The sequence below is a fragment of the Glycine max genome, chromosome 5, assembly GCF_000004515.6.
Source record: "Glycine max cultivar Williams 82 chromosome 5, Glycine_max_v4.0, whole genome shotgun sequence".
In the NCBI taxonomy this organism is placed as follows: domain Eukaryota; kingdom Viridiplantae; phylum Streptophyta; class Magnoliopsida; order Fabales; family Fabaceae; genus Glycine; species Glycine max.
In genome coordinates, this window is record NC_038241.2 from 31,101,925 (window position 1) to 31,123,899 (window position 21,975).

At 36.9% G+C, this 21,975-nt stretch overlaps 1 protein-coding gene across 10 annotated transcripts; it reads left to right on the forward strand.

Moving 5' to 3' along the window:
• Nucleotides 1–347: 347 nt before the first annotated feature.
• LOC100804370 (serine/arginine-rich splicing factor SC35-like protein) lies at nt 348–4,266 on the forward strand. Of its 10 annotated transcripts, none has more exons than XM_041015224.1 (11): nt 348–545; nt 634–712; nt 790–869; nt 958–1,024; nt 1,624–1,707; nt 2,349–2,558; nt 2,647–2,863; nt 2,970–3,111; nt 3,376–3,579; nt 3,684–3,873; nt 3,970–4,266. In XM_041015224.1, the coding sequence occupies exons 1-8, from the start codon at nt 470–472 to the stop codon at nt 2,973–2,975; spliced, it is 819 nt and encodes a 272-aa protein (XP_040871158.1). In that variant the 5' UTR covers nt 348–469; the 3' UTR covers nt 2,976–3,111; nt 3,376–3,579; nt 3,684–3,873; nt 3,970–4,266. The 10 variants fall into 10 exon arrangements, with proteins under 10 accessions (XP_040871158.1, XP_014631100.1, XP_040871161.1 ...); XM_014775614.3 differs by having other exon boundaries at nt 3,684–3,808; XM_041015227.1 differs by having other exon boundaries at nt 1,639–1,707; nt 3,684–3,808.
• The last annotated feature ends 17,709 nt before the right edge of the window (nt 4,267–21,975 follow it).

Genomic DNA, 21,975 nt, shown 5'->3' on the forward strand with positions numbered 1-21,975 from the left:
CCGGTCTTAATAAAATTTTAAGAGATTCAATTTAGGGTTTTTTATGTTAGAAGTTTCCCATTTTGCTTTCTCTTGTATTAGTATATTTTTATTTTGTTAAACATCATACTAGTATCAATTTCTAATATTTAGTAATTATTACATCATTTTTTAATATATTAAAATAGAAAATGTTCTTTTTTTTTTGTAAATTTGGAAATGTCTATTGTAGTTTATAAATTTTTTGATTTTCATCTTCTTGCAAGACGGATAAAAAAAATCTTTGACATTAAAGACAAAAAAATTAATACAAAAAATCTTGAAACTATTTTTAAATTAAAAGATGAAACAAAAAAGAGTTCCAAGTGAAGATAAATAAAGGCAGAGGCATTACGAGTATTCAAGAAGATTCTGCGGCCAAACCCTAGCTACCTCTTCCTTAATCCCTAATCTCTATTTCTCTCTCTCTCTTTTTCTCTGCAAAACAAAAATGTCTCACTTCGGACGTTCGGGTCCCCCAGACATTTCCGACACTTACTCTCTTCTCGTTCTGAACATCACCTTCCGTAAGCTCTCTCACTCTTTCTCTGTTTTTTCTTCAATTCAATTTTTCTGCTAAACCATTAATCTAACGTTCGATCTCGTTTCGTTCAGGTACCACCGCCGACGACCTATTCCCTCTCTTCGACAAGTATGGGAAGGTCGTCGACATCTTCATCCCCAAGGATCGAAGGTACTTTCGATTTCAATTTGTTTCGCTCCATTTATTTATTTATCTGAAGATTATGCACTTTTATTCTTCTTGTGAAGGACTGGTGAATCGAGGGGTTTTGCGTTCGTGCGTTACAAGTATGCTGATGAGGCTCAGAAGGCCGTTGAGAGGCTCGACGGTATGTGCGCTTTATGGTTTTTACGAACGAATGGTTTCGTTTGATTGAATGGTTTCGTCATTTGAACGAACGAATTTTAACTCTTCAGGGAGAATGGTTGATGGTCGCGAAATAACGGTCCAGTTTGCGAAATATGGGCCTAATGCTGAAAGGATGTAAGTGCCTCACTTGTATTTTGGATTATTTATTTGTTCATTTGTAGTTGTTATCCTGCTGTCGATTCTTGACCATTATGTTGTTTACTCTATTGAACTACTATTTGTTGGATGGATTTCGCTTTGTTGTTTCTGAAAAATGAAAATTATTTTATGGAATTGTTTTGCAAAACATTTTTCTCTTTGGAAGTTTTTGCCATTTTCTGCTATTCAGACCATCACCACGGTGATACCTTAATTTACAAATCTATTTTAGTGCCGGTATGTTTGGGATTTGCACTTCCCAGTAGTAGTGTTGTTGTTTGGGGTGAGAATGGAATGCCTGGAGAAGGAAGATATTACTATATGCTGGGTTTGAGATGAGAGCTGCAATGATTTGAAGAAAACGAAATAATCTGAAGTGTTTTAGTAAACTAGTTTTCAAAACAATCTGTTTAAGAAAAGCACCCAAAACAGAATTTTTTATAACAACCAAAAAAAAGTTTGAAGAACAATAATCAGGCTGGCCTTTTGCTTCAATATGGTGACTTTCTTCATTTAATGCATGATGACATATGTTTGTCTTGGATTCTTATGCCTTTATCCGTTACTTGGTTAAGTTTTTCAAATTGCAGTCACAAAGGAAGGATTATTGAAACATCCCCAAGATCAAGGCGATCAAGGAGCCGTAGCCCAAGGAAAAGGTAGTTTTTAAATTTTCTTGCTGCTTCTAAAGTGTTGTGATTTTAGTGTCTTGAGAACTGTCAAACTACCATTGTGTTGTTGATACAACAAGTTGGACAAACATGTTTGATTGTGTGTAATGAGTTGAGTGTGATGTTTCAATTACATGTGTTTTCTTAGCTGTTTTTTTATGTTGTGATGGATGTCCATCGTAAAGCTAAAATAAACTATGTTGGCTGCAGTGTTGAACCATGCTTATAGTATATTTCACTCAATTCTATGATATTTTTTTTAAAAGTTAACAGATAGTTTTTTGCTGATTAGCCATTGTGAATGCCTGAATAATTTTCTGCCATCAACTATCATTTATGCCATTATAAAGACTGTAGTTAGCATAAAATTATGTTTGGGAGATTTTTTTCAACAGAATTTTCTGTGTTTGGATTATCATATTCTGTGAAATAATTTTTTATTATTTTTTTAGGAAAAAAACTATTATTCCCCAAAACAATATCAAACATGTCAAATGCCATTTATCTGATCACTTTGAAAATTGATTTTGGTAATTAAAATGGATATTTGATAGACAATGTGGTTTGGTCATTCATTTTTCAATTTGACATGGCTGGAGTAATGTATTGATTGATGTCTTTATTTGCAGGCATCGTGATGATTACAGAGACAGAGATTATAGGAGAAGAAGTCGCAGCAGAAGTTATGATAGGTATGAACGTGACAGGCATCGTGGGAGAGACAAAGATTATCGTCGCAGAAGTAGGAGCCGTAGTGCCAGTCTTGATTACAAGGGTCGTGGTAGAGGACGCTATGATGATGAGCGTAATAGTAGAAGCCGGAGCAGATCAGTTGATAGGTATTCATTCATTGTTAGCTAGCTCTTTCAACTGTGTTTTTTCCCAATTATTGTTATTATTTGACTCCTACATTGTTATTCTCTGTAGCCGCTCCCCTGCACGACGCAGTCCTAGTCCTCGAAGGAGTCCCTCCCCTCAGAGGAGCACTTCCCCTCAAAGGAGTACTTCCCCTAGGAAGAGTCCACGGGGTGAAAGTCCTGCAAATCGTAGCCGTGAGGAACGTTCCCCTACCCCTCGCAGTGTCTCACCACGCGGTCGCCCTGATGCTTCACGAAGTCCTTCCCCTCGAAATTCAAACGGGGATGTAAGTAATGTTTGTCTTCAACAATGTAGTGATAAAATTACCAACTTTGTAGTCAATGTGGTATTTCTTCTACATGTGGTGACTTTTTAATTTTGCTCTCTTGCAGGAATAAGCTATGTTTTTCATGAAAAATTCTGGAGACGTCGGACTATTGCACCTGTAGCTGTTTTGCCATTGTTGGATCTTTTAGTCTATGTGAATGGTCTTATCAGAGTCATTGAAGAATTTTATGATCTAAGTGCTATTTGGTAGGGTCAGACTTCCTGATGTTTGAATGGTTTTTATATTTGGACTTGCTATGTTGTCTATTTCAGTGTTTGGTAACTATTAGACCTTGCAGTTGATAGGTTATTATCTCAGTTTGAGGGATTTTGCCATTTTATTTTCATTATACTGTTTGCATTTTTCTCTCTCCATACCTCCGTTTTCATTTCCTAATTTATAGGAAGGAATGGCTGTGATCTAGTTAAAGCTCAGTTAATTTATGTTGAACAACTTATTGGGTTTTATAGTTATGATCGGGAAAAGTGATGAGGGCATGATAGCCGCATGTTGACTTTGTTGCTGTTGATGCTGTTTCTATTCATTGATGATTGGTCGTGAATTTGATGCTGGTTGCAAGAGTACGCTGGTTTTAGAACTGATTGTTTTACCAGTGTGCTGATTAGACAGACAATTAGTTGAGTTGGTTTTTTTCCTGAATGATCTGATCATTGGTAAGCTCTTTTGGTTTACATTCTTGTTTCTTCTGAGATCCCTCATAACCATTGAGATTTCTGATCTTTGATCTCATATCCGTGTTTGGTTTTCATCGGAAAAGTGTTCTGAAAAGGATTCTTGATGCTGTGATGAACACGAGTGACCATATTTTGTCATGTAGCTGATGCCTCCTAGGAGTTGGACCTGTCATTTGTTGATTCAGATGCAGATACTAAACATAAAACTGTGGGTATTAAATATGAACTTTAATGTGCTGGTGTTTATTTCGAATCACAGTGAAGGGGACAATGGTAACACCATGGTTTATTTTTTAGGGTATTTTAATCAATATTTTATTCAAGATTATAACATCTGCTACTTAACGTAGTGAGATATGTTTGTTGTAGCACACTGCTCCATGACACTGTAGCTGTGAGGTGGTAGCTGATGCATCTTTAATATGAAATGCATGTGTTCGTGAATAATTTGAAGCACTAACCAATTACTGTAGCTGACTGTTGCTGCCCTTTATGCTGGAATCGGGTTGGCAATGGTATCAGCGGTTGATACTGATGATGGCTGTCTAGCTGTGCTGCTGGTTTCTGTTGATTCCAAAGCCACTTGACAATTGTTTTTTCATTATTTGACTGGTGATTTGTTTTTGTAGTCTCAATTTCAGTTATTCATTCATTCTTATGGCAAAACGATATATAACTAGTGGCAATCTTTTGTTGCTTTGATATTTGTGATAACTATTGCAGCATTGTGTTGTGTTTACTGTTTTGCTACTGAAATAACCAATGTGTTTTAGAGACGGGTTCCTTTTAAAGTTACAAGTTTTCTTGGGTTGTTGGTGAACATTTCAAACTTTTACACCTGTTGGCCATTTCTTCCGAGTATTGAAGAGGTGCTTGCTGCTAAAGCTTGCATACTAATCAGCATATTAATGTCTCATTAAGCTAATTCTATACATTTTTTAGGGTTTGCCTTATGGTAATCAGGATAAAGGATTAGTCTTGATATTGAAATCTCGTTTAGCTAATTTTTCCGCCAGAGTATTGTGTTCTTGGTACGAGTCAAGTGAGTGTATTGATTATTTTGTTGATATGGCTATCAACAATTAATTGCTTAAAATTTAAGCAGTATGAAATTGTAGTGGGGTGAAAATATCCATTATCAATTGGTTTAATGCTGTAGTATTGAATCTTTGCGTATGTTTTGCTTTCTAGATTTGAGAGAATGGTGATCCAGGAATGGTTAATTTAGATGTATTGAATATTGATCGATTTATTGGGAAAATTTACTGTCTACGTATTAAAAGGCTCACAACATTTGGTCAATCTAAGTGAGTATCACTTGTAACTAGACTATTATTTTGCTTGTAGGGATGTGAGAATGTAGTTTTGAGTGATGTTATAATTTCACCCTCATGGTAGGGGTTAAGGTGTGATGACTGTGCATGATACAATGCGTGACCAAATGGGGCCTACAAATAAACCCCATTTTTCTAGACTTTGTAGTTTATTCATTAACCAGATGGTCAAGTAAGTAAATGCATCTATCCAATAAAAATAAATATTGATCATCGAAATCTGCTTAAACAATATCCCAATCAATTGCTGACTGGTTAGCACGAAAGAAATATGCACGAATGAACAGTTTTTTTTAAAACAAATATAAAATAGGATTTTTCGGAAATCACAAGATTTGTGCGTTTTATACCAAAAGTGGTTGGTAGAAAATAACATTTCCCTCTATCAATAATTTTTTTCGCTTTTAAACATAGTATTGATATCTAGCCAAATCAGGACCGACAAACCCATGCAAATGTATCACTATAAACAGTCATCCTTGAAGTTGGCACCACTGCCTCTAATCATCACTTGCAGCACACCCTTCAAATCTTACATTATAAACAGTAGACATTATTATTTGATTGAGTAGTGATCGATTCATCTAACCATAACAGGAGTAATCTCCAAAAACGTACCACAAATCACTTAGCAGTTACCTCATCTAGTGGGGGTTTTGATATTTATATTATAGGGTATAAAAAATGTTGACTAATCTATTGATGATTAATACTAACAAGTTGGTTCGAATCAGACTTAATTCAATCTTCTTAAGATAGATTTAAGATAAAGTCTTCTAAATGAAAAAAGAATACTTAAAAAGAAAAAAATTCATTAAAAATAATGAGTCAGATTTTTTAATAAAAATTAGTTGATAAAATCAATAAATACTTCACACTAATAACATAGTCGAAACAAAAAATCTATTGACAATAGAACATAAAAAAGGTAGTATGAATTCATTAATATCATGCTCTTTCTCAACTTGATGAGTTTTTTATGAGGTAAAAAGGCACTAATTATTAAAATGGAATTAAGGCTGAGTTTTGGGAGTTGCTACGTGCACCCAGCATTATTGCTGGGGCACCCAGCAAACAGTGAAGTGACGAAATTGCCCTTCAAAAATTCTTCTTCTGGAAGAAGTTTTTCCGGAAAATTTTCGGAAAAAGGTTTTCCGGAAAGTTTCCGGAAAAAAACTTCTTCCGGAAGTACCAGAAAGTACTTCCGGAAGAACGTCATCCGGAAGCTTCCGGAAGAACCTTCTTCCGGAAGTTACCTTTTTTTAAAAAAAATTTATTTTGTAATAATTTAATTTTAATGGATAAACTAAATTATAAAATAATTAATATTATTATACATAAATAATTAAATAATTAGTGAACGTATGTAATGACGAAATGAAGAAAAAAGAAATTTCATTTTATAATAATAAGTAAAAATAAAATAATATTTAATGCGTATGTAATGACGATTTTGCCCTTGTGTAATTTTCTTTAAATTAACGAGTACACGCTTCTTTTTACTGCGCTTTCTTCTCTGCTTGTTTCTTCTCTGCTTTGTTTCTTCCGTTTTGGTTGCTTGTTGTTGTTTCGGTGGTCCCTTTTGCAGTTTCCATTGGTGGTCCCGTGAAGTATTTGGAGATTCGGTGGTCCCGTGTTCCGTATTTGAAGTTTTGTTAGTGGCTGTTCTTCCTATTTCGTCGGAGGTACGCTTTTATGGGTATTTTTTTTCTTTTCCGGCTAGTATTTAGAGAAGAAAAACAGTAAAAAAAAGTGTATGCGGAAGAAATTTTAGGCACAACTGAGGCGCATTCCGGAAGAAGTGTTATTTGAAAACACTTCCGGAAGACCCTATTCCGGAATGGGTATGAGCAACTTCCGGAAGACCTTCTTCCGGAAGTTACTGAGGCCCATTCCGGAAGCACTTCTTTCGGAATGGGCCTCAGTAACTTCCGGAAGAAGGTCTTCCGGAATGTTTTATAATTTATATATATATATATATATATATATATATATATATATATATATATATATATATATATATTTCTGTTTTATAATTTTTTTATTTCTGTTTTATATATGTTGTGGATTATTGATTTAATTAGGTATAATGGTATAATATTAAATGATTTAGGTAACTTAAATGTATAATGGTACAAAAATGTTTTATTAGTTGTTTATTATAGTGATAAGTTTAGTTTAAGTAAATAATGTAGTTATAAATTTAGAATATATTTGTATTAGTTGTTAGTTAATAAGTAGTCAATTTATCGATGTGGTTATATGATAATTTTAATATAGTCGTGTGTGATGCATATGTGCTATTAATATGTTTGTTATTTAAGGTGTAGTAAATTTTTGGATGTGGTTATATGATAATTTGAATGTACTTGTGTATGATGCATATGTCCTTAAGATGGACGAAGATCAATGGAGGTATGACTTTGCGATGTCACAAGAAGTTCATATGGATTATGATTATGATAATCAAGAAGAAAGTGGAGTGAATGAACCACATGTCGATTGTTCAAATGCTTTTAATACATCTCAGGTAATCATAGATAATTTGAGTCATTGGTTGAATTGATGGTTTGTATGAAAATTAATATGTTAGGGTTGCGTTGTAGGTATTCGCTACTCGAGATGATGTTTTGCAATGGGCTCGAACAGTTGCCCATGAAAATGGATTTGTTGCAGTGATTATGAGATCTGACACAAAGACCGGTAGCAGAGGAAGAAGTTCATTTGTGTTAATTGGGTGTGAAAGGAGTGGTACGTACAAGTGTAGAAATAAAGAATTCGTTAGAAAAGACACCGGGAGTAGGAAATGTGGTTGTCCCTTCAGGCTTCGTGGGAAACCAGTGCATGGAGGGGAAGGTTGGATGGTGAAGTTGATATGTGGGATTCATAATCATGAATTGGCGAAGTCCTTAGTTGGACATCCATACGCCGGGCGATTGACTAAGGAAGAAAAGAAAATTATTGCTGATATGACAAAGTCGATGGTGAAACCGAAAAACATCTTGCTAGCGTTGAAGGAACACAATGCCGGCAGTTACACCACGATAAAGCAAATTTACAATGCAAGAAGTGCATATCGTTCTTCAATAAGAGGAGCTGATACCGAAATGCAGCATCTGATGAAGCTTTTCGAACGTGATCAATACATTCATTGGCATAGATTGAAGGATGAAGTTGTGGTGCGTGATCTGTTTTGGTGTCACCCAGATGCAGTAAAGTTATGCAATGCATGTCATCTGGTGTTTTTTATAGACAATACCTACAAAACAAACAGGTACAGACTCCCACTACTTGACTTTGTTGGAGTGACACCAACGGCGATGACATTCTCTGCTGGGTTTGCATATCTGGAGGCTGAGCGTGTTAATAATATTGTATGGGCTTTGGAACGATTTCGAGGCCTATTTTTAAGACACGATCGCCTCCCTCTTGTTATTGTCACTGACAGAGACCTAGCACTGATGAATGCAGTGAAAACTGTGTTTCCCGAGTCTACTAATTTGTTGTGCAGGTTTCATATCGATAAGAATGTGAAGGCGAAGTGCAAATCTTTAATCGGAGAAAAAAATGCGTGGGACTATGTAATGGATAGCTGGGGTACTTTGGTTGATTGTCCGTCCGAATACGAGTTCCATGAGTCACATCAAAAGTTTCAAGTTGCTTGTTCGCCTTGGCCGATGTTCGTTGACTATGTTAACGACACATGGATTATCCCCCACAAGGAAAAATTTATTACAGCATGGACGAATAAGGTCATGCACCTAGGCAACACAACAACAAACAGGTATTAAGAACTGATTTTATTTGTTAGTAACGATTAGTATTTAATTGTTGTATATTTTCATGTTTGTTGTGTATTTTAAATGTAGGGTTGAATCAGCTCATTGGGATCTCAAAAGAGTACTACAAAATAGCGTTGGAGACCTATGTAGTGTTTGGGATGCCATGAACAACATGATCACGCTGCAACACGTCGAAATTAAAGCATCCTTTGAAACCAGTACGCATGTGGTTGGCCATGTATATAAAAAAACCTTATACAAGAGGCTTCTTGGGATGGTTTCGAGGGATGCTTTAAATCAGATTGCTTTTGAGATTGACCGTCTACGTTATCTCGGCAACAATCTCTCTTCTTGTGGTTGTGTGATGAGAAGCACGCACGGGCTTCCTTGTGCATGTGAGCTTTCTAGGTATACTGCTGGCAGCATCCCATTGGAGTCAGTCCATCTTTTTTGGAGGAGACTTTGCTTTTAAGACCAAGGGTTATGTGAGACGGAAGTCACCATCAAGGAAGAAATAGAGGTCATATCTAAAAGGTTTGGGGAACTTGATGTGGCTGGCAAAGTAACTCTGAAGAGTAAACTTCGAGAAATTGCATACCCTGATCATAACTCTATGTGCCCTCCTCCGTCAAAGGTGAACACTAAAGGTGCACCGAAGAAACCGATGAAAAGAAGTCAAACATCCACAAAGCGTGATCCGTCTTACTGGGAATATGTTGATGCTTTTCATTCTGTTCAAAGCAGCAACTCTCCAGTGAAACGAAGTGCATCATGTTCTCAACCGCGTCAGCCAACAAGGATCATCCCGATGTTGGATCAATTTGCGTCATTCTTTCAAGGTTTCATTTGTGACGTTGTGGATGTGAAAGCGGACGGTAACTGTGGATATCAGTCCATTGCCGCTTTATTGGGTATGGGGGAAGATTCGTGGTCGTTAGTGCGTAATGAATTGCTTAAAGAACTTGGCAGGTGGTCGCATGAGTACATGAACCTCTTCGGTGGCACAGAGAGATTTGAACAATTAAAGTTGTCCCTACTTGTTGATGGCTTTTCAAAGGTATGTTTTTAGGTTCATTTTTTTTAATAACAATGTTTAAATTACTTACATGTGTATGTTTGGTTCATTCAGGTTAGTGTGGACAAGTGGATGGATATAACAGACATGGGATATGTGATTGCTTCACGGTATAACGTAATCCTTGTATCGTTGTCCCAACAACAAAGTATGACATTTTTCCCTCTTAGAAGTCAACCATCACCTGACTCTTCTGGCCACCGCATCATATGTGTCGATCACGTGTTTGGAAATCATTTTGTTCAGGTACATTGAATATAGTTAGTGTAACAATTATGCAATGACTTCGCTGGTTCGTTTGGCACGGTCAGCGCATGATATAATGTTTGTTCATGTACAACAAGTTTATTTGAAAGACCATTGTCCGTTGCCGCCTCCAGCGCTGTTGTGGTCAAGCAATTGTTATTCTCAGGCAAAGCAGTGGGCAATTCCATATATTAGTAGAATGCAGCAATACACAAGCTTGATGTCATTCAAAACACACTATGTAGACCTAAATGAAGACTAAACATGCATTGTTTATGTAATTGTATTCATTATGCGATATAATTTGTTGTTACCCGTTACTAACCAATTAATATTATCAAGTACTCGTTTGGTTAAGTAAGGAAATTGTTGGTCCAATAAAAATCATTTACGCGTGCAGCATACATCATTGTCATAATTGACAACACATAATGACATGCATGCGTATTACAGTTTGAGCGCGACAACACATTGGCTGACTTCAGTACACATTCTGAAACTAGCAGTCGCTCGACAACACATTGGCTGACTTGACTACACATTAGCGATAACACATTGGCTGACTTGACTACACATTTACGCGTGTCTATTTTTTTGTAAACAAAGTTAAACAAAGGCTCGGTCACAACCATCTATATATATGGCAGACTAGGCTACTAAATCACACATTATCTTGCTTTCAAATAATCTCTCAACTGATACACAAACTATGGCATTTCTAGGAGAAACTAGCAGTCAGACGATTGTCAACTCAAGGTTGGCTTTCATTTATCCAAATGGATCGATTATTCACAATGATACTGGGGTTTACTTCCAAACTTCAACTCCGGTGCCCATTCGAGTACCAAATTGGTGTGATTTTGCAAGCCTAAAAACCAGAATACACAATACCCTTCAGCTATCCGACAAACAATTTTTGGATGAAATTCACTACCGGAAGCCATTCACCGATACAGGTAACCAAATTCGCTTTGAGTGTATCAAATTGATAAATGATGACGATGTCAACACAATGTTAATGTGTAATGATCAATTTTCTTGTGTTGGTCCGATTGAGTTATTATGCACCGTTGGAAGAACACCAGATGAAATAATAAACTTACTTGAACGCACTATGCCTCGTATTCATGACGCGATCCTGTATTACAACAAAAAATGGAACATGCCACCGCAGAACAAATTTGATAGATGCGCGTTCACAGGAAAAAATCCTAAGAAATTTCAAATTCCTTCAACATGTACCATCGATGAACTGAAGAATTTAATCAAGCAAGTTGCACCTAAAGGGATTCCCCCTCTTGGAATTCACGAATCACAAACGGTAAGACGATTGTTTTTCCGCCAACCAGCTCGGTTTGAGTATTCAGATACGGTTATAAAATATGAAATAAATGAGCTGATCACCAACGAAGAACTGCTGAAGGTGTTAGTACAATCTAACTACTGGAAAAAATATGGACCAATAGAAATTTTAGTTGTCTTTACTAAATATGTTGAAGACGAGGTCAGTGGGACGTCGCTAAACAACTGAATGTGATGTTTAATTTTTTGTTTTTTCGTTGATGTAACCTTTATCTGTTTACGGCGTGTTTAATTCCCATAATAAAGTTGAATGTGTTGTTTCAGTGGTCCAAAAAATTACTTGTTAAAAAGGTTCATTTCCTATTTTTTTGGATTTTGAGGCTTTGTTTTGACGTGTTAGTTGACGAAACCGGGGAACAGGACTATTTTTTTTGGGTTCTTTGACGTCCAAACATGAGAAATGGCCGCCCTCCATTGTCTCAGGGCACTGGCACACCCACGCAAAAAAATCCCAAACATGGGTACTTGAACATGGAAAAAGGGTTCATTTCCTTTTTTTTTTTGGATTTTGAGGCTTTGTTTTGACGTGTTAGTTGACGGAACCGGGGAACGGGACTATTTGTTTTGGGTTCTTTGATGTCCAAACATGAGAAATGGACGCCCTCCATTGTCTCAGGGCACTGGCACACCCACGCAAAAAAATCCCAAACATGGGTACTTGAACATGGAAAAAGGGTTCATTTCCTATTTTTTTGGATTTTGAGGCTTTGTTTTGACGTGTTAGTTGACGGAACCGGGGAACGGGACTATTTTTTTTTTGCTCTTTGACGTCCAAACATGAGAAATGGCCGCCTTCCATTGTCTCAGGGCACTGGCACACCCACGCAAAAAAATCCCAAACATGGGTACTTGAACATGGAAAAAGGGTTCATTTCCTATTTTTTTGGATTTTGAGGCTTTGTTTTGACATGTTAGTTGACGGAACCGGGGAACGGGACTATTGTTTTTGGGTTCTTTGACGTCCAAACATGAGAAATGGCCGCCCTCCATTGTCTCAGGGCACTGGCACACCCACGCAAAAAAATCCCAAACATGGGTACTTGAACATGGAAAAAGGGTTCATTTCCTATTTTTTTGGATTTTGAGGCTTTGTTTTGACGTGTTAGTTGACGGAACCGGGGAACGGGACTATTTTTTTTGGGTTCTTTGACGTCCAAACATGAGAAATGGCCGCCCTCCATTGTCTCAGGGCACTGGCACACCCATGCAAAAAAATCCCAAACATGGGTACTTGAACATGGAAAAAGGGTTCATTTCCTATTTTTTTGGATTTTGAGGCTTTGTTTTGACGTGTTAGTTGACGGAACCGGGGAACGGGACTATTTTTTTGGGTTCTTTGACGTCCAAACATGAGAAATGGCCGCCCTCCATTGTCTCAGGGCACTGGCACACCCACGCAAAAAAATCCCAAACAGGGGTACTTGAACATGGAAAAAGGGTTCATTTATTTAATTCTTACAAACAAAACTCATGATTCTAAAAACTTATGTTTTTTATGTAATTCTTACAAACATGGAAAAAGGGTTCATTTATGTAATTTTTACAAACATGGGTACTTGAACATGGAAAAAGGGTTCACTTATGAATTATTAATCATTTTAAAAACTTTTATTTTTTATGTAATTCTTACAAACAAAACTCATGATTCTAGGTTCCCTTTTTTTAAAAATAAATTTAAAACAACCGTAAACTTCGCTTAAGGACCACAAACAATCGGAATAACAAACTATATTATAAAATAATAAACTGTGCAAAACACGTCAACTATATTAAACAAAAACTGTAATAATTACAAATATTCATGTCAACTACAACACAACAAAATAAATACAATGATCAATGGTCCGTGCGGCGTCTCTGACGAGCCCTGACCGTCCCATCAGCACTGGGTCCCCCTCTCGCGATCGTCAAACAGTCCTGCATAATGTCATATAACTCTGTGCCTGCAGTGACTATCCTAAGGTTGAGCACACGCTCCAACCTCTGTGCAATCGCCTCATATCCCTCGTAATCATCCTGTCAAAGTCATTAAAAACATTTATTATGAAATTCAAAATAAACAACAACTCATAAAACATTAAACGCGCAAATAATCTTACCACATGTGGAGGGGGGTCAAATGCCACTGGAACCTGGGGGCTGGGCGGCTGTATGTAGTCCTCAGGGTCTGCAGCTGGTGCATCCCTCTGCTGGTCAGCTGCCTGGGTCGGTTTCATGAAAGGGTGAGATATGCGGAAAAACCACTCAATGTAATCCGCAGATACCTGCCCAGGCACTAGACAAAGCTGACCCGCAGGTAGTAAGTGATCCGCAAACTCCATCCACCTGTCATCTATCTGATCGTGTGACAATCGTGCACTAACAGGCGGCGGAGGGATGCTTTGGATGTAACCGAACTGGCGTACCACCCTCTTCGGTCGAACTGTGACGATCATAGGACCCCATCTGAGCTGACCCTGGAACGATGAAATCTCCTGAAATGCCCTAACACCCCGATGCTCCGTGTACGGCAACCAGGACACATTTGTGACGGTCAAACCATCACAACGTGCCCTGTAGGGTGCTCCTGTGATGCCCTTCATGTGTGCCTTCGACGTCAACCACCGGGAAGCACGTGGGGACGTCTCCTGGTATGTATCGTCAGTCACGCACTGGTGCACACTAGGGAAGTGCTCATAGATCCAGCACTACACAATAATTGAGGTTAACATAACATAAAAACATGTTTAAATCATAATCGAACCTAACATATTAATAAACACAAAATTTACCTGAAGTAGCGTCAAGTACCCCGCAAGCTGTCGGGTGGTGGTCCTACAAGCCTCATCTAACTGGTCATACATATGAACCAGCGCCGCAACCCCCCAAGCGTAACCACCACTATGAGCGAGGTCCTGGAAAGCGTCAAGGTGGACCACATGCACGTATGTTGCACTCTTATTAGCAAAAAGAGTGCAACCGACAAGGTGCAGTAGATAAGCGCGAGCAGCGACAATCCACCACCAGGCCTTACATCTGGTCTCATATATGTCTCGAACCCATCCTAATCGTACAAATGCTCCACGTGTGAGTGTTGTCTCCGCTCTGGCCTCCTCCACAGACACTTCCAGCAACTCCGTAAGTAAGAATCTGGCCTCCTCCGTAGAAAGGGCGTGGAAACTGTGCAAGGCACCAGTGATGGGCAAATGTAGGATTGACGACACATCATCCAATGTGATCGTCAGCTCTCCTACAGGAAGGTGGAAGGTGCTAGTCTCACTGTGCCACCTCTCCACAAATGCGGATATAAGTCCAGGATCGCCAGTAATAACTGAACAATCTATCAGTGGACTTAATCCTGTGGCAGCCACCAGGCCTTCAATCTTAGGCACTGGCCTCCCAATCAGTGTCACCTTCCTCCCATATGACACTAACTTCAAATCAGGACGTTCCTGATTTGAAGTACAAATTATACAATTATTAAAAAAATTAATCATAAACAAATAAATAAACAATGACAAATAATTAACAAATTAAAATACCTGTCCACTCCACACGGCATGCAACATGCTCGGCAAATGATGTGAGCACTGACGGGTCTCGTGGACCACCAGGGAATCCCTCTGCAGCATCATCACCATCTGACCCCTCACCACTATTTTTTTTAAAAAAATTAAACAACTTCATTTATAAAAAAAAAAACACAACTAATGTAAAAAAAATTAATTAGTAAACATCCAACTCTTAATTTAAAAAAAAATAAGAAACTTCATTTCTAAAAAAAACACAACTAAATTACTTAGTAAACATCCACAAGTTAATTTTTTTAAAAAAAAAATAAACAACTTCATATATAAAAAAAAAACACAACTAATATAAAAATAATTCATTACTAAACATCCACAACTTAATTTTTTTAAAAAAATTAAACAACTTCATTTATAAAAAAAACACAACTAATGTAAAAAAAATTAATTAGTAAACATCCAACTCTTAATTTTAAAAAAAAATAAGAAACTTCATTTCTAAAAAAAACACAACTAAATTACTTAGTAAACATCCACAAGTTAATTTTTTTTAAAAAAAAATAAACAACTTCATTTATAAAAAAAACACAACTAATACAAAAATAATTCATTACTAAACATCCACAACTTAATTTTTTTAAAAAAATTAAACAACTTCATTTATAAAAAAAAATACAACTAATGTAAAAAAAACTAATTAGTAAACATCCACTTCTTTATTTAAAAAAAAAATAAGAAACTTCACTTCTAAAAAAACACAACTAAATTACTTAGTAAACATCCACAAGTTAATTTTTTTTAAAAAAAAATAAACAACTTCATTTATAAAAAAAAAAAAACACAACTAATATAAAAATAATTCATTACTAAACATCCACAACTTAATTTTTTTAAAAAAATTAAACAACTTCATTTATAAAAAAAACACAACTAATGTAAAAAAAATTAATTAGTAAACATCCAACTCTTAATTTAAAAAAAAAATAAGAAACTTCATTTCTAAAAAAAACACAACTAAATTACTTAGTAAACATCCACAAGTTAATTTTTTTAAAAAAAAATAAACAACTTCATTTATAAAAAAAACACAACTAATATAAAAATAATTCATTACTAAACATCCACAACTTAATTTTAAAAAAAATTAAACAACTAATGTAAAAAAAATTATTTAGTAAACATCCACAATTTTTTTAGAAAAATTATTTACTAAACATCCACAACTTAATATTTAGTAAAAATACACAATTTAAATTATAAAAAAAACATCACATCAAAAACCCAAACCTCATTTTTCATAAAATCTAAAAAACAAAATAACCAAAATAAATACAATAATTCATTTTAAAAAAAAACAAAACAATTTCTATTTAAAAAAATTAAAAAAAGAATAAAAAGCAAAAAAAAAAAAAAAAACAAAAAAACCACTTCCGGAAATTTGAAAGTTCTTCCGGAAGAGGGCGTCTTCCGGAATTCTTCCGGATAAACCACTTCTTCCGGAAAGTTCCCGGAAGAACCTTTTCCGAGAGTCTTCCGGAAGAAGTGTTCTTCCGGAAGACGTTTGGTTACTTCCGGAAGAACACTTCTTCCGGAAACTTTCCAGAAAAGGTTATTCCGGAACTTCCGGAAGAACTCCTAATGGGTCTTCCGGAAGACTCCGCCGTCAGCCATTTCCCCATTTTTTCCGGCGTCTCCTGCTCTCGTCTTCTACCCTAAGGTTCCCCTAACCTAAGGTTCTTCTAACCTACCCTAAATGCTACAACTACAGTGCATAATAAAAGCAAAGGGAAGATTAGGGACACCTACCTCGAACGGAAATGGCGTCCAACCGAAAAAGCAGCAGCTGGGCTCGCGGTGGAGGAGAAGGCTCGCGGAAGAGGTAAGCAAAGGAAGAAAAGCAGAAGAAAGAAGAAGTGGCTGAGTGATTCCGAGAGAGGAGAAGAAAACTATTTAAATATTTTAAACTTTTTTAATGAAGGGTAAAATGGTAGTTTCAATAAATTGCTGGGTGCACCTAGCAACTCCCCTGAGTTTTTGAGGAGTATCTATCTTACTGCTCTAAATATGTACTAAGTGAAGAGTTGGTGTACTTTTTTTAATTTTTTTTTATGAACTGTACCCGTTATTTTAGGTTCTTAGAAGAAACTTTGATTTTCATAGTTATTTTAGAATTTTGTGAACAGATCCTTAGATCAACTTATTTGTATTAAGTTTACCCTCAAGAAAAGAGAGAACATAACACCTGTAGATAGAGGGGAGGGATATATGACTAGTTGGAACTAGAAACTATTTATGTTAAAATGAGGTTGAAAGTGCGCATAATTTTTTAATTCAATTTATCCTTCCAAGGCATGACATCATTGAGGAGTTATTTGCAGTTGCACGTAGATCGGAGTTTCAAATTTGTAGCAAGACTAGAGGACTCAAAATATAGTTGGATGTCTCTGTTACACTCTAAAATATCTTCAATGAACGTTGTGATTGGTCATGATTTCTATGGAAATGAGAAGCAAAATGAATACTAACTAGTGTATAAATTTAGAGTGTTGCTAGGTGCACCCAGCATTTTTGCTGGTGCACCCAGCAAAGTTTTTAAATGGCAAAAATGTCCCTAGCTTCTTTCTTCCTTAAAAATGAATTTTTTTTTAAGAAAGGCGCAGAACCTCCATTTTTGTTCGCTGTGCTTTCTCTCGTTTTCTCTTTTTCGTGCGGCATTGCGTCTTGTTCGTGAGGGAAGCAACGTTGAGGGCAGCGGTGAAGGTGAAGGTACCGGCGTCGAGCGTTGCGATGGTCGGTGGCGGCAAACGAGGTACGTAGATGGTAGTATATGTTGCAGACGTATGGACATACTTCCGGATCAAGTTGATCCCTAAGTGTTTTACGGATCAACTTGATCCGGAAGCGGCTTGATCCGGATCAACTTGATCCAGAAGATACGGATCAACTTGATCCGTAAGTGTATTTTTTTGTATTTGCTGTTTTTGCATTTATTTTCCTTTTTTCTTTTAAATTACTAATTTTTTTGTATGGTCATTTTTTGTTTGATTTGGTTAGATGGACGAAGATGAGTGGATGTATGAAATAATGTCTGAACGAGCGAATATGGATTATGAAAATGCAGAATCATGTGGTGCGAATGAACCACATGTTGATTGTTCGGATGCGTTCAAGACTTCTCAGGTTATAATGTTAATGTTTGTCACATATTTAATAAAATGAATACTGGTAGAAAACTTAAATCATGTGGATTTTGTAGGTGTTTGAGTGCCTAGAGGATGTTTTGCGGTGGGCTCGATCCGTGACTCATGAAAACGGATTTGTGACAGTGATTTTAAGGTCAGACACAAACACAGGTAGTAAAGGAAAGAGTACATTTGTGTTAATTGGCTGTGAAAGGAGTGGCGAGTATAAGTGTAGGAAAAAAGAATTTATCAGAAGAGACACTGGGACTAGGAAATGTGGGTGTCCCTTCAAGCTTTGTTGCAAGCCAGTGGCTGGATGGTGAAGTTGATTTGTGGAGTGCATAATCATGAATTGGCCAAGTCATTAGTTGGACATCCATATGCGGGGAGATTGACTAAAGCTGAAAAAACACTTATTGCTGATATGACGAAGTCCATGGTGAAGCCAAGAAACATTCTGCTAATTCTAAAGGAACACAATTCCAATAGTTGTATGACTATTAAACAGATATACAATGCAAGAAGTGCATTCCGTTCTTCCATAAGAGGAAGCGATCTTGAAATGCAACATCTGATGAAGCTTCTTGAACGTGATCAATATATTTATTGGCACAGAATAAAGGATGAAGACGTGGTTCGAGATATCTTTTGGTGCCACCCTGATTCAGTGAAGTTAGTCAACGCATGCAATTTGGTGTTTTTGATAGACAACACCTACAAAACAAATCGGTATAGACTCCCATTGCTCGATTTTGTTGGGGTGACACCAACTGGGATGACATTCTCTGCCGGTTTTGCATATGTGGAGGGTGAACGCGTTAATAATTTGGCATGGGCTTTACAACGCTTCCGAGGCCTTTTTTTAAAGCGTGATGCCCTCCCTGGAGTTATTGTCACTGACAAAGACCAAGCATTGATGAATGCAGTGAAAGATGTATTCCCTGAATGCACAAATTTGTTGTGCATCTTTCACATAAACAAGAATGTGAAGGCTAAATGTAAATCACTAATTGCGCAAAAAAATGCTTGGGATTATGTTATGGATTGCTGGGGATCTCTGACTGATTGTCCTTCAGAACAACAGTTTGATGAATGCCTGAAGAAGTTCGAAGTAGCTTGCGCACCTTGGCCAATATTTGTTGACTATGTCAAGGAAACATGGATAATACCACACAAGGAAAAATTTGTTTTCACCTGGACTAATAAGGTGATGCACTTAGGAAACACAACAACAAGCAGGTATGAAACTGTTCAACTATTTCTATTAACGTTGAAAAATTTATGGAATTGTATTATTGTATATGTTTATTTTTATTTGTGTATTTGAAATGTAGGGTTGAATCTGCTCACTCGTCTTTAAAAAGACTGTTACAAAATAGCATTGGAGACTTATGCAGTGTGTGGGATACCGTGAACAACATGATTACGTTGCAACACACACAGATTAAAGCATCATTTGAAACAAGTACACATGTCGTAGGACATGTGTTCCAAAAAACCTTATACAGGAGGCTGCTTGGAATGGTTTCAAGGTATGCTTTAAATCAGATTGTTGCTGAATTAGAGCGTGTTCACTATGCTGGCAAGAATCCCTCAAGTTGTGGTTGCGTGGTGAGAACCACGCTTGGTCTTCCTTGTGCTTGTGAGCTATCCAAATATGTTAGTGGTTGCATCCCACTTGATTCAATTCATATGTTCTAGAGGAGACTCAGTTTTTCAGACCAAGGGTTATCTGAGCCCGAGGTGGGCATCAAGGACGTAATGAAAACGATATACCAAAAATTCGAAGAACTTGATGTTTGTGGCAAGTTTACTCTAAGAAGTAAACTTTGGGAAATTGCACACCCTGGTCAGAATTCGATGTGTCCTCCTCCAACAAAGGTAACACAAAGGGGGCACCGAAGAAAACTACGAGTAGGAACCTAAGGTCAACAAAGCGCGATCCATCTTACTTGGAGTATGTAGATGCCTTTGAATCAAAACAAAATAACAATTCGTCGGTGAGACGTACTGCATCATCCTCTGAGCAACCGAATCAAAGAACGATGATGCCCATGTTGGATCAGTTTCAGCCATTTATGCACGACTTCATTGATAAGATTGTTGATCTCAAAGGTGATGGTAACTGTGGATATCGGTCGGTTTCCAGTTTATTAGGTATGGGTCAAGACTCTTGGTCGGTGGTCCGCAACCATCTGCTTAAAGAACTTGTCAATTTCTCATAATACTATATCAAGCTCTTTGGTGGCACGGAGAGATTTGAGGAATTAAGGATGTCACTACTTGTTGATGGGTTAACTAAGGTATGTAATTTATGAATTTGATTTTTAAGACTTTAGTTTGAAATTAAGTTTGACATGTATATTTGTTTTATTCAGGTGACAACGGATAAATGGATGGATATAACAGACATGGGACATGTCATTGCATCAAGGTATAACGTAATCGTTGTATCCTTGTCTAAACAACAAAGCATGACATTCTTTCCCCTTAGAAGTCAACCGCTGACAAATTCTTCATTGCATCGTATAATTTGTATCGGTCATGTGTATGACAATCATTTTATTGAGGTACATTGTAGATATGAAGTGTTTTTTTTTATGATTATGCAATGAGTTTTGTAGGATTGAGTTAACAATTTTTTCGCATACACAACAGGTTTATTTAAAAGAACCTTGTCCCTTACCGCCTGTATCATTGTTATGGTCTAGCAATTGTCATCCGCAGGCGAAGTCATGACCAAATCCATATATTAGCAGAATGCAGCATTACAAGAACTTCGTGATGTTCAAGAGAGACTATGTTGACATAAATGATGATTGAACATGTAATTTATAAATGCCTGATCGTTTTGAACATATAATTTATTTGTTACGTCCACAACAAAATTATTACTTAATTCTAAAAAAACATGTATGATATATCGTTGTCTGACTTGACTACACATTGTTGAAAACCGTGTATGATAAATTATTGTCTGCATTAACATAAAGCGCGTGAAAGGACCCTGCACAGCATGACTACACATGCAGATCTGATGCAAGCTAAAGCATGTCATGTCATTCGTGTAGTTGACAACACATACAGAAAGCATGTGCATGCGTATTTTCAATCTTTAAAAAATGCAGCACTAATATTAAAACTCTTCTATATATATGGCACACCCTAACCTTGTAAGAAAGCACAAGTTTCAGTATCAACCCAAGTCTTACAAAAAACTATGGCATTCTTGGGAGAGACAAGCAGTCAGACAGTTGTGAACTCCACATTAGGTTTTATTTTTCCAAATGGATCCATTGTTCACAACGACAGTGGTGTTTCCTTCCAAGCTTCCACTCCAGTTCCCATTCGAGTACCTAACGGGTGTGATTTTCAAACGTTAAAAACCAGAATACACAATACCCTTAAGCTAACCGACAAGCAATTTTTGGATGAAATTTACTACCGGCAGCCTTTCACGTATGCAGGTAATCAATTTCGGTTTCAATGTATGCAACTGAAAGATGATGCTGATGTTAACACAATGTTAATGTGTAATCATGAATTTTCGTTTGTTGGTCTGATTGAGTTATTATGTAGCATTGCTAGAACCCCAGATGGTATTTTAAACTTACTTGCAACTACTATGACCCCTACTCATGATGCCCTGCTATATTACAATGGGAGGTGGAACATGTCACGCCAAAATGAGTTTGTTGGTTACTCGTTCACAGGAAAAAATCCCAAAAACTTTGACATTCCCACCGGATGTACCATGGATGAACTGAAGGATTTGATCAAACAAGTTGCACCTCGTGGGATTCCCCTTTATGGTGTTGATGAAACACAAATGGTAATGCGATTGTTTTTTCGGAAACCAAGTCACCATGAGTATTCAAAAAAAGTTAT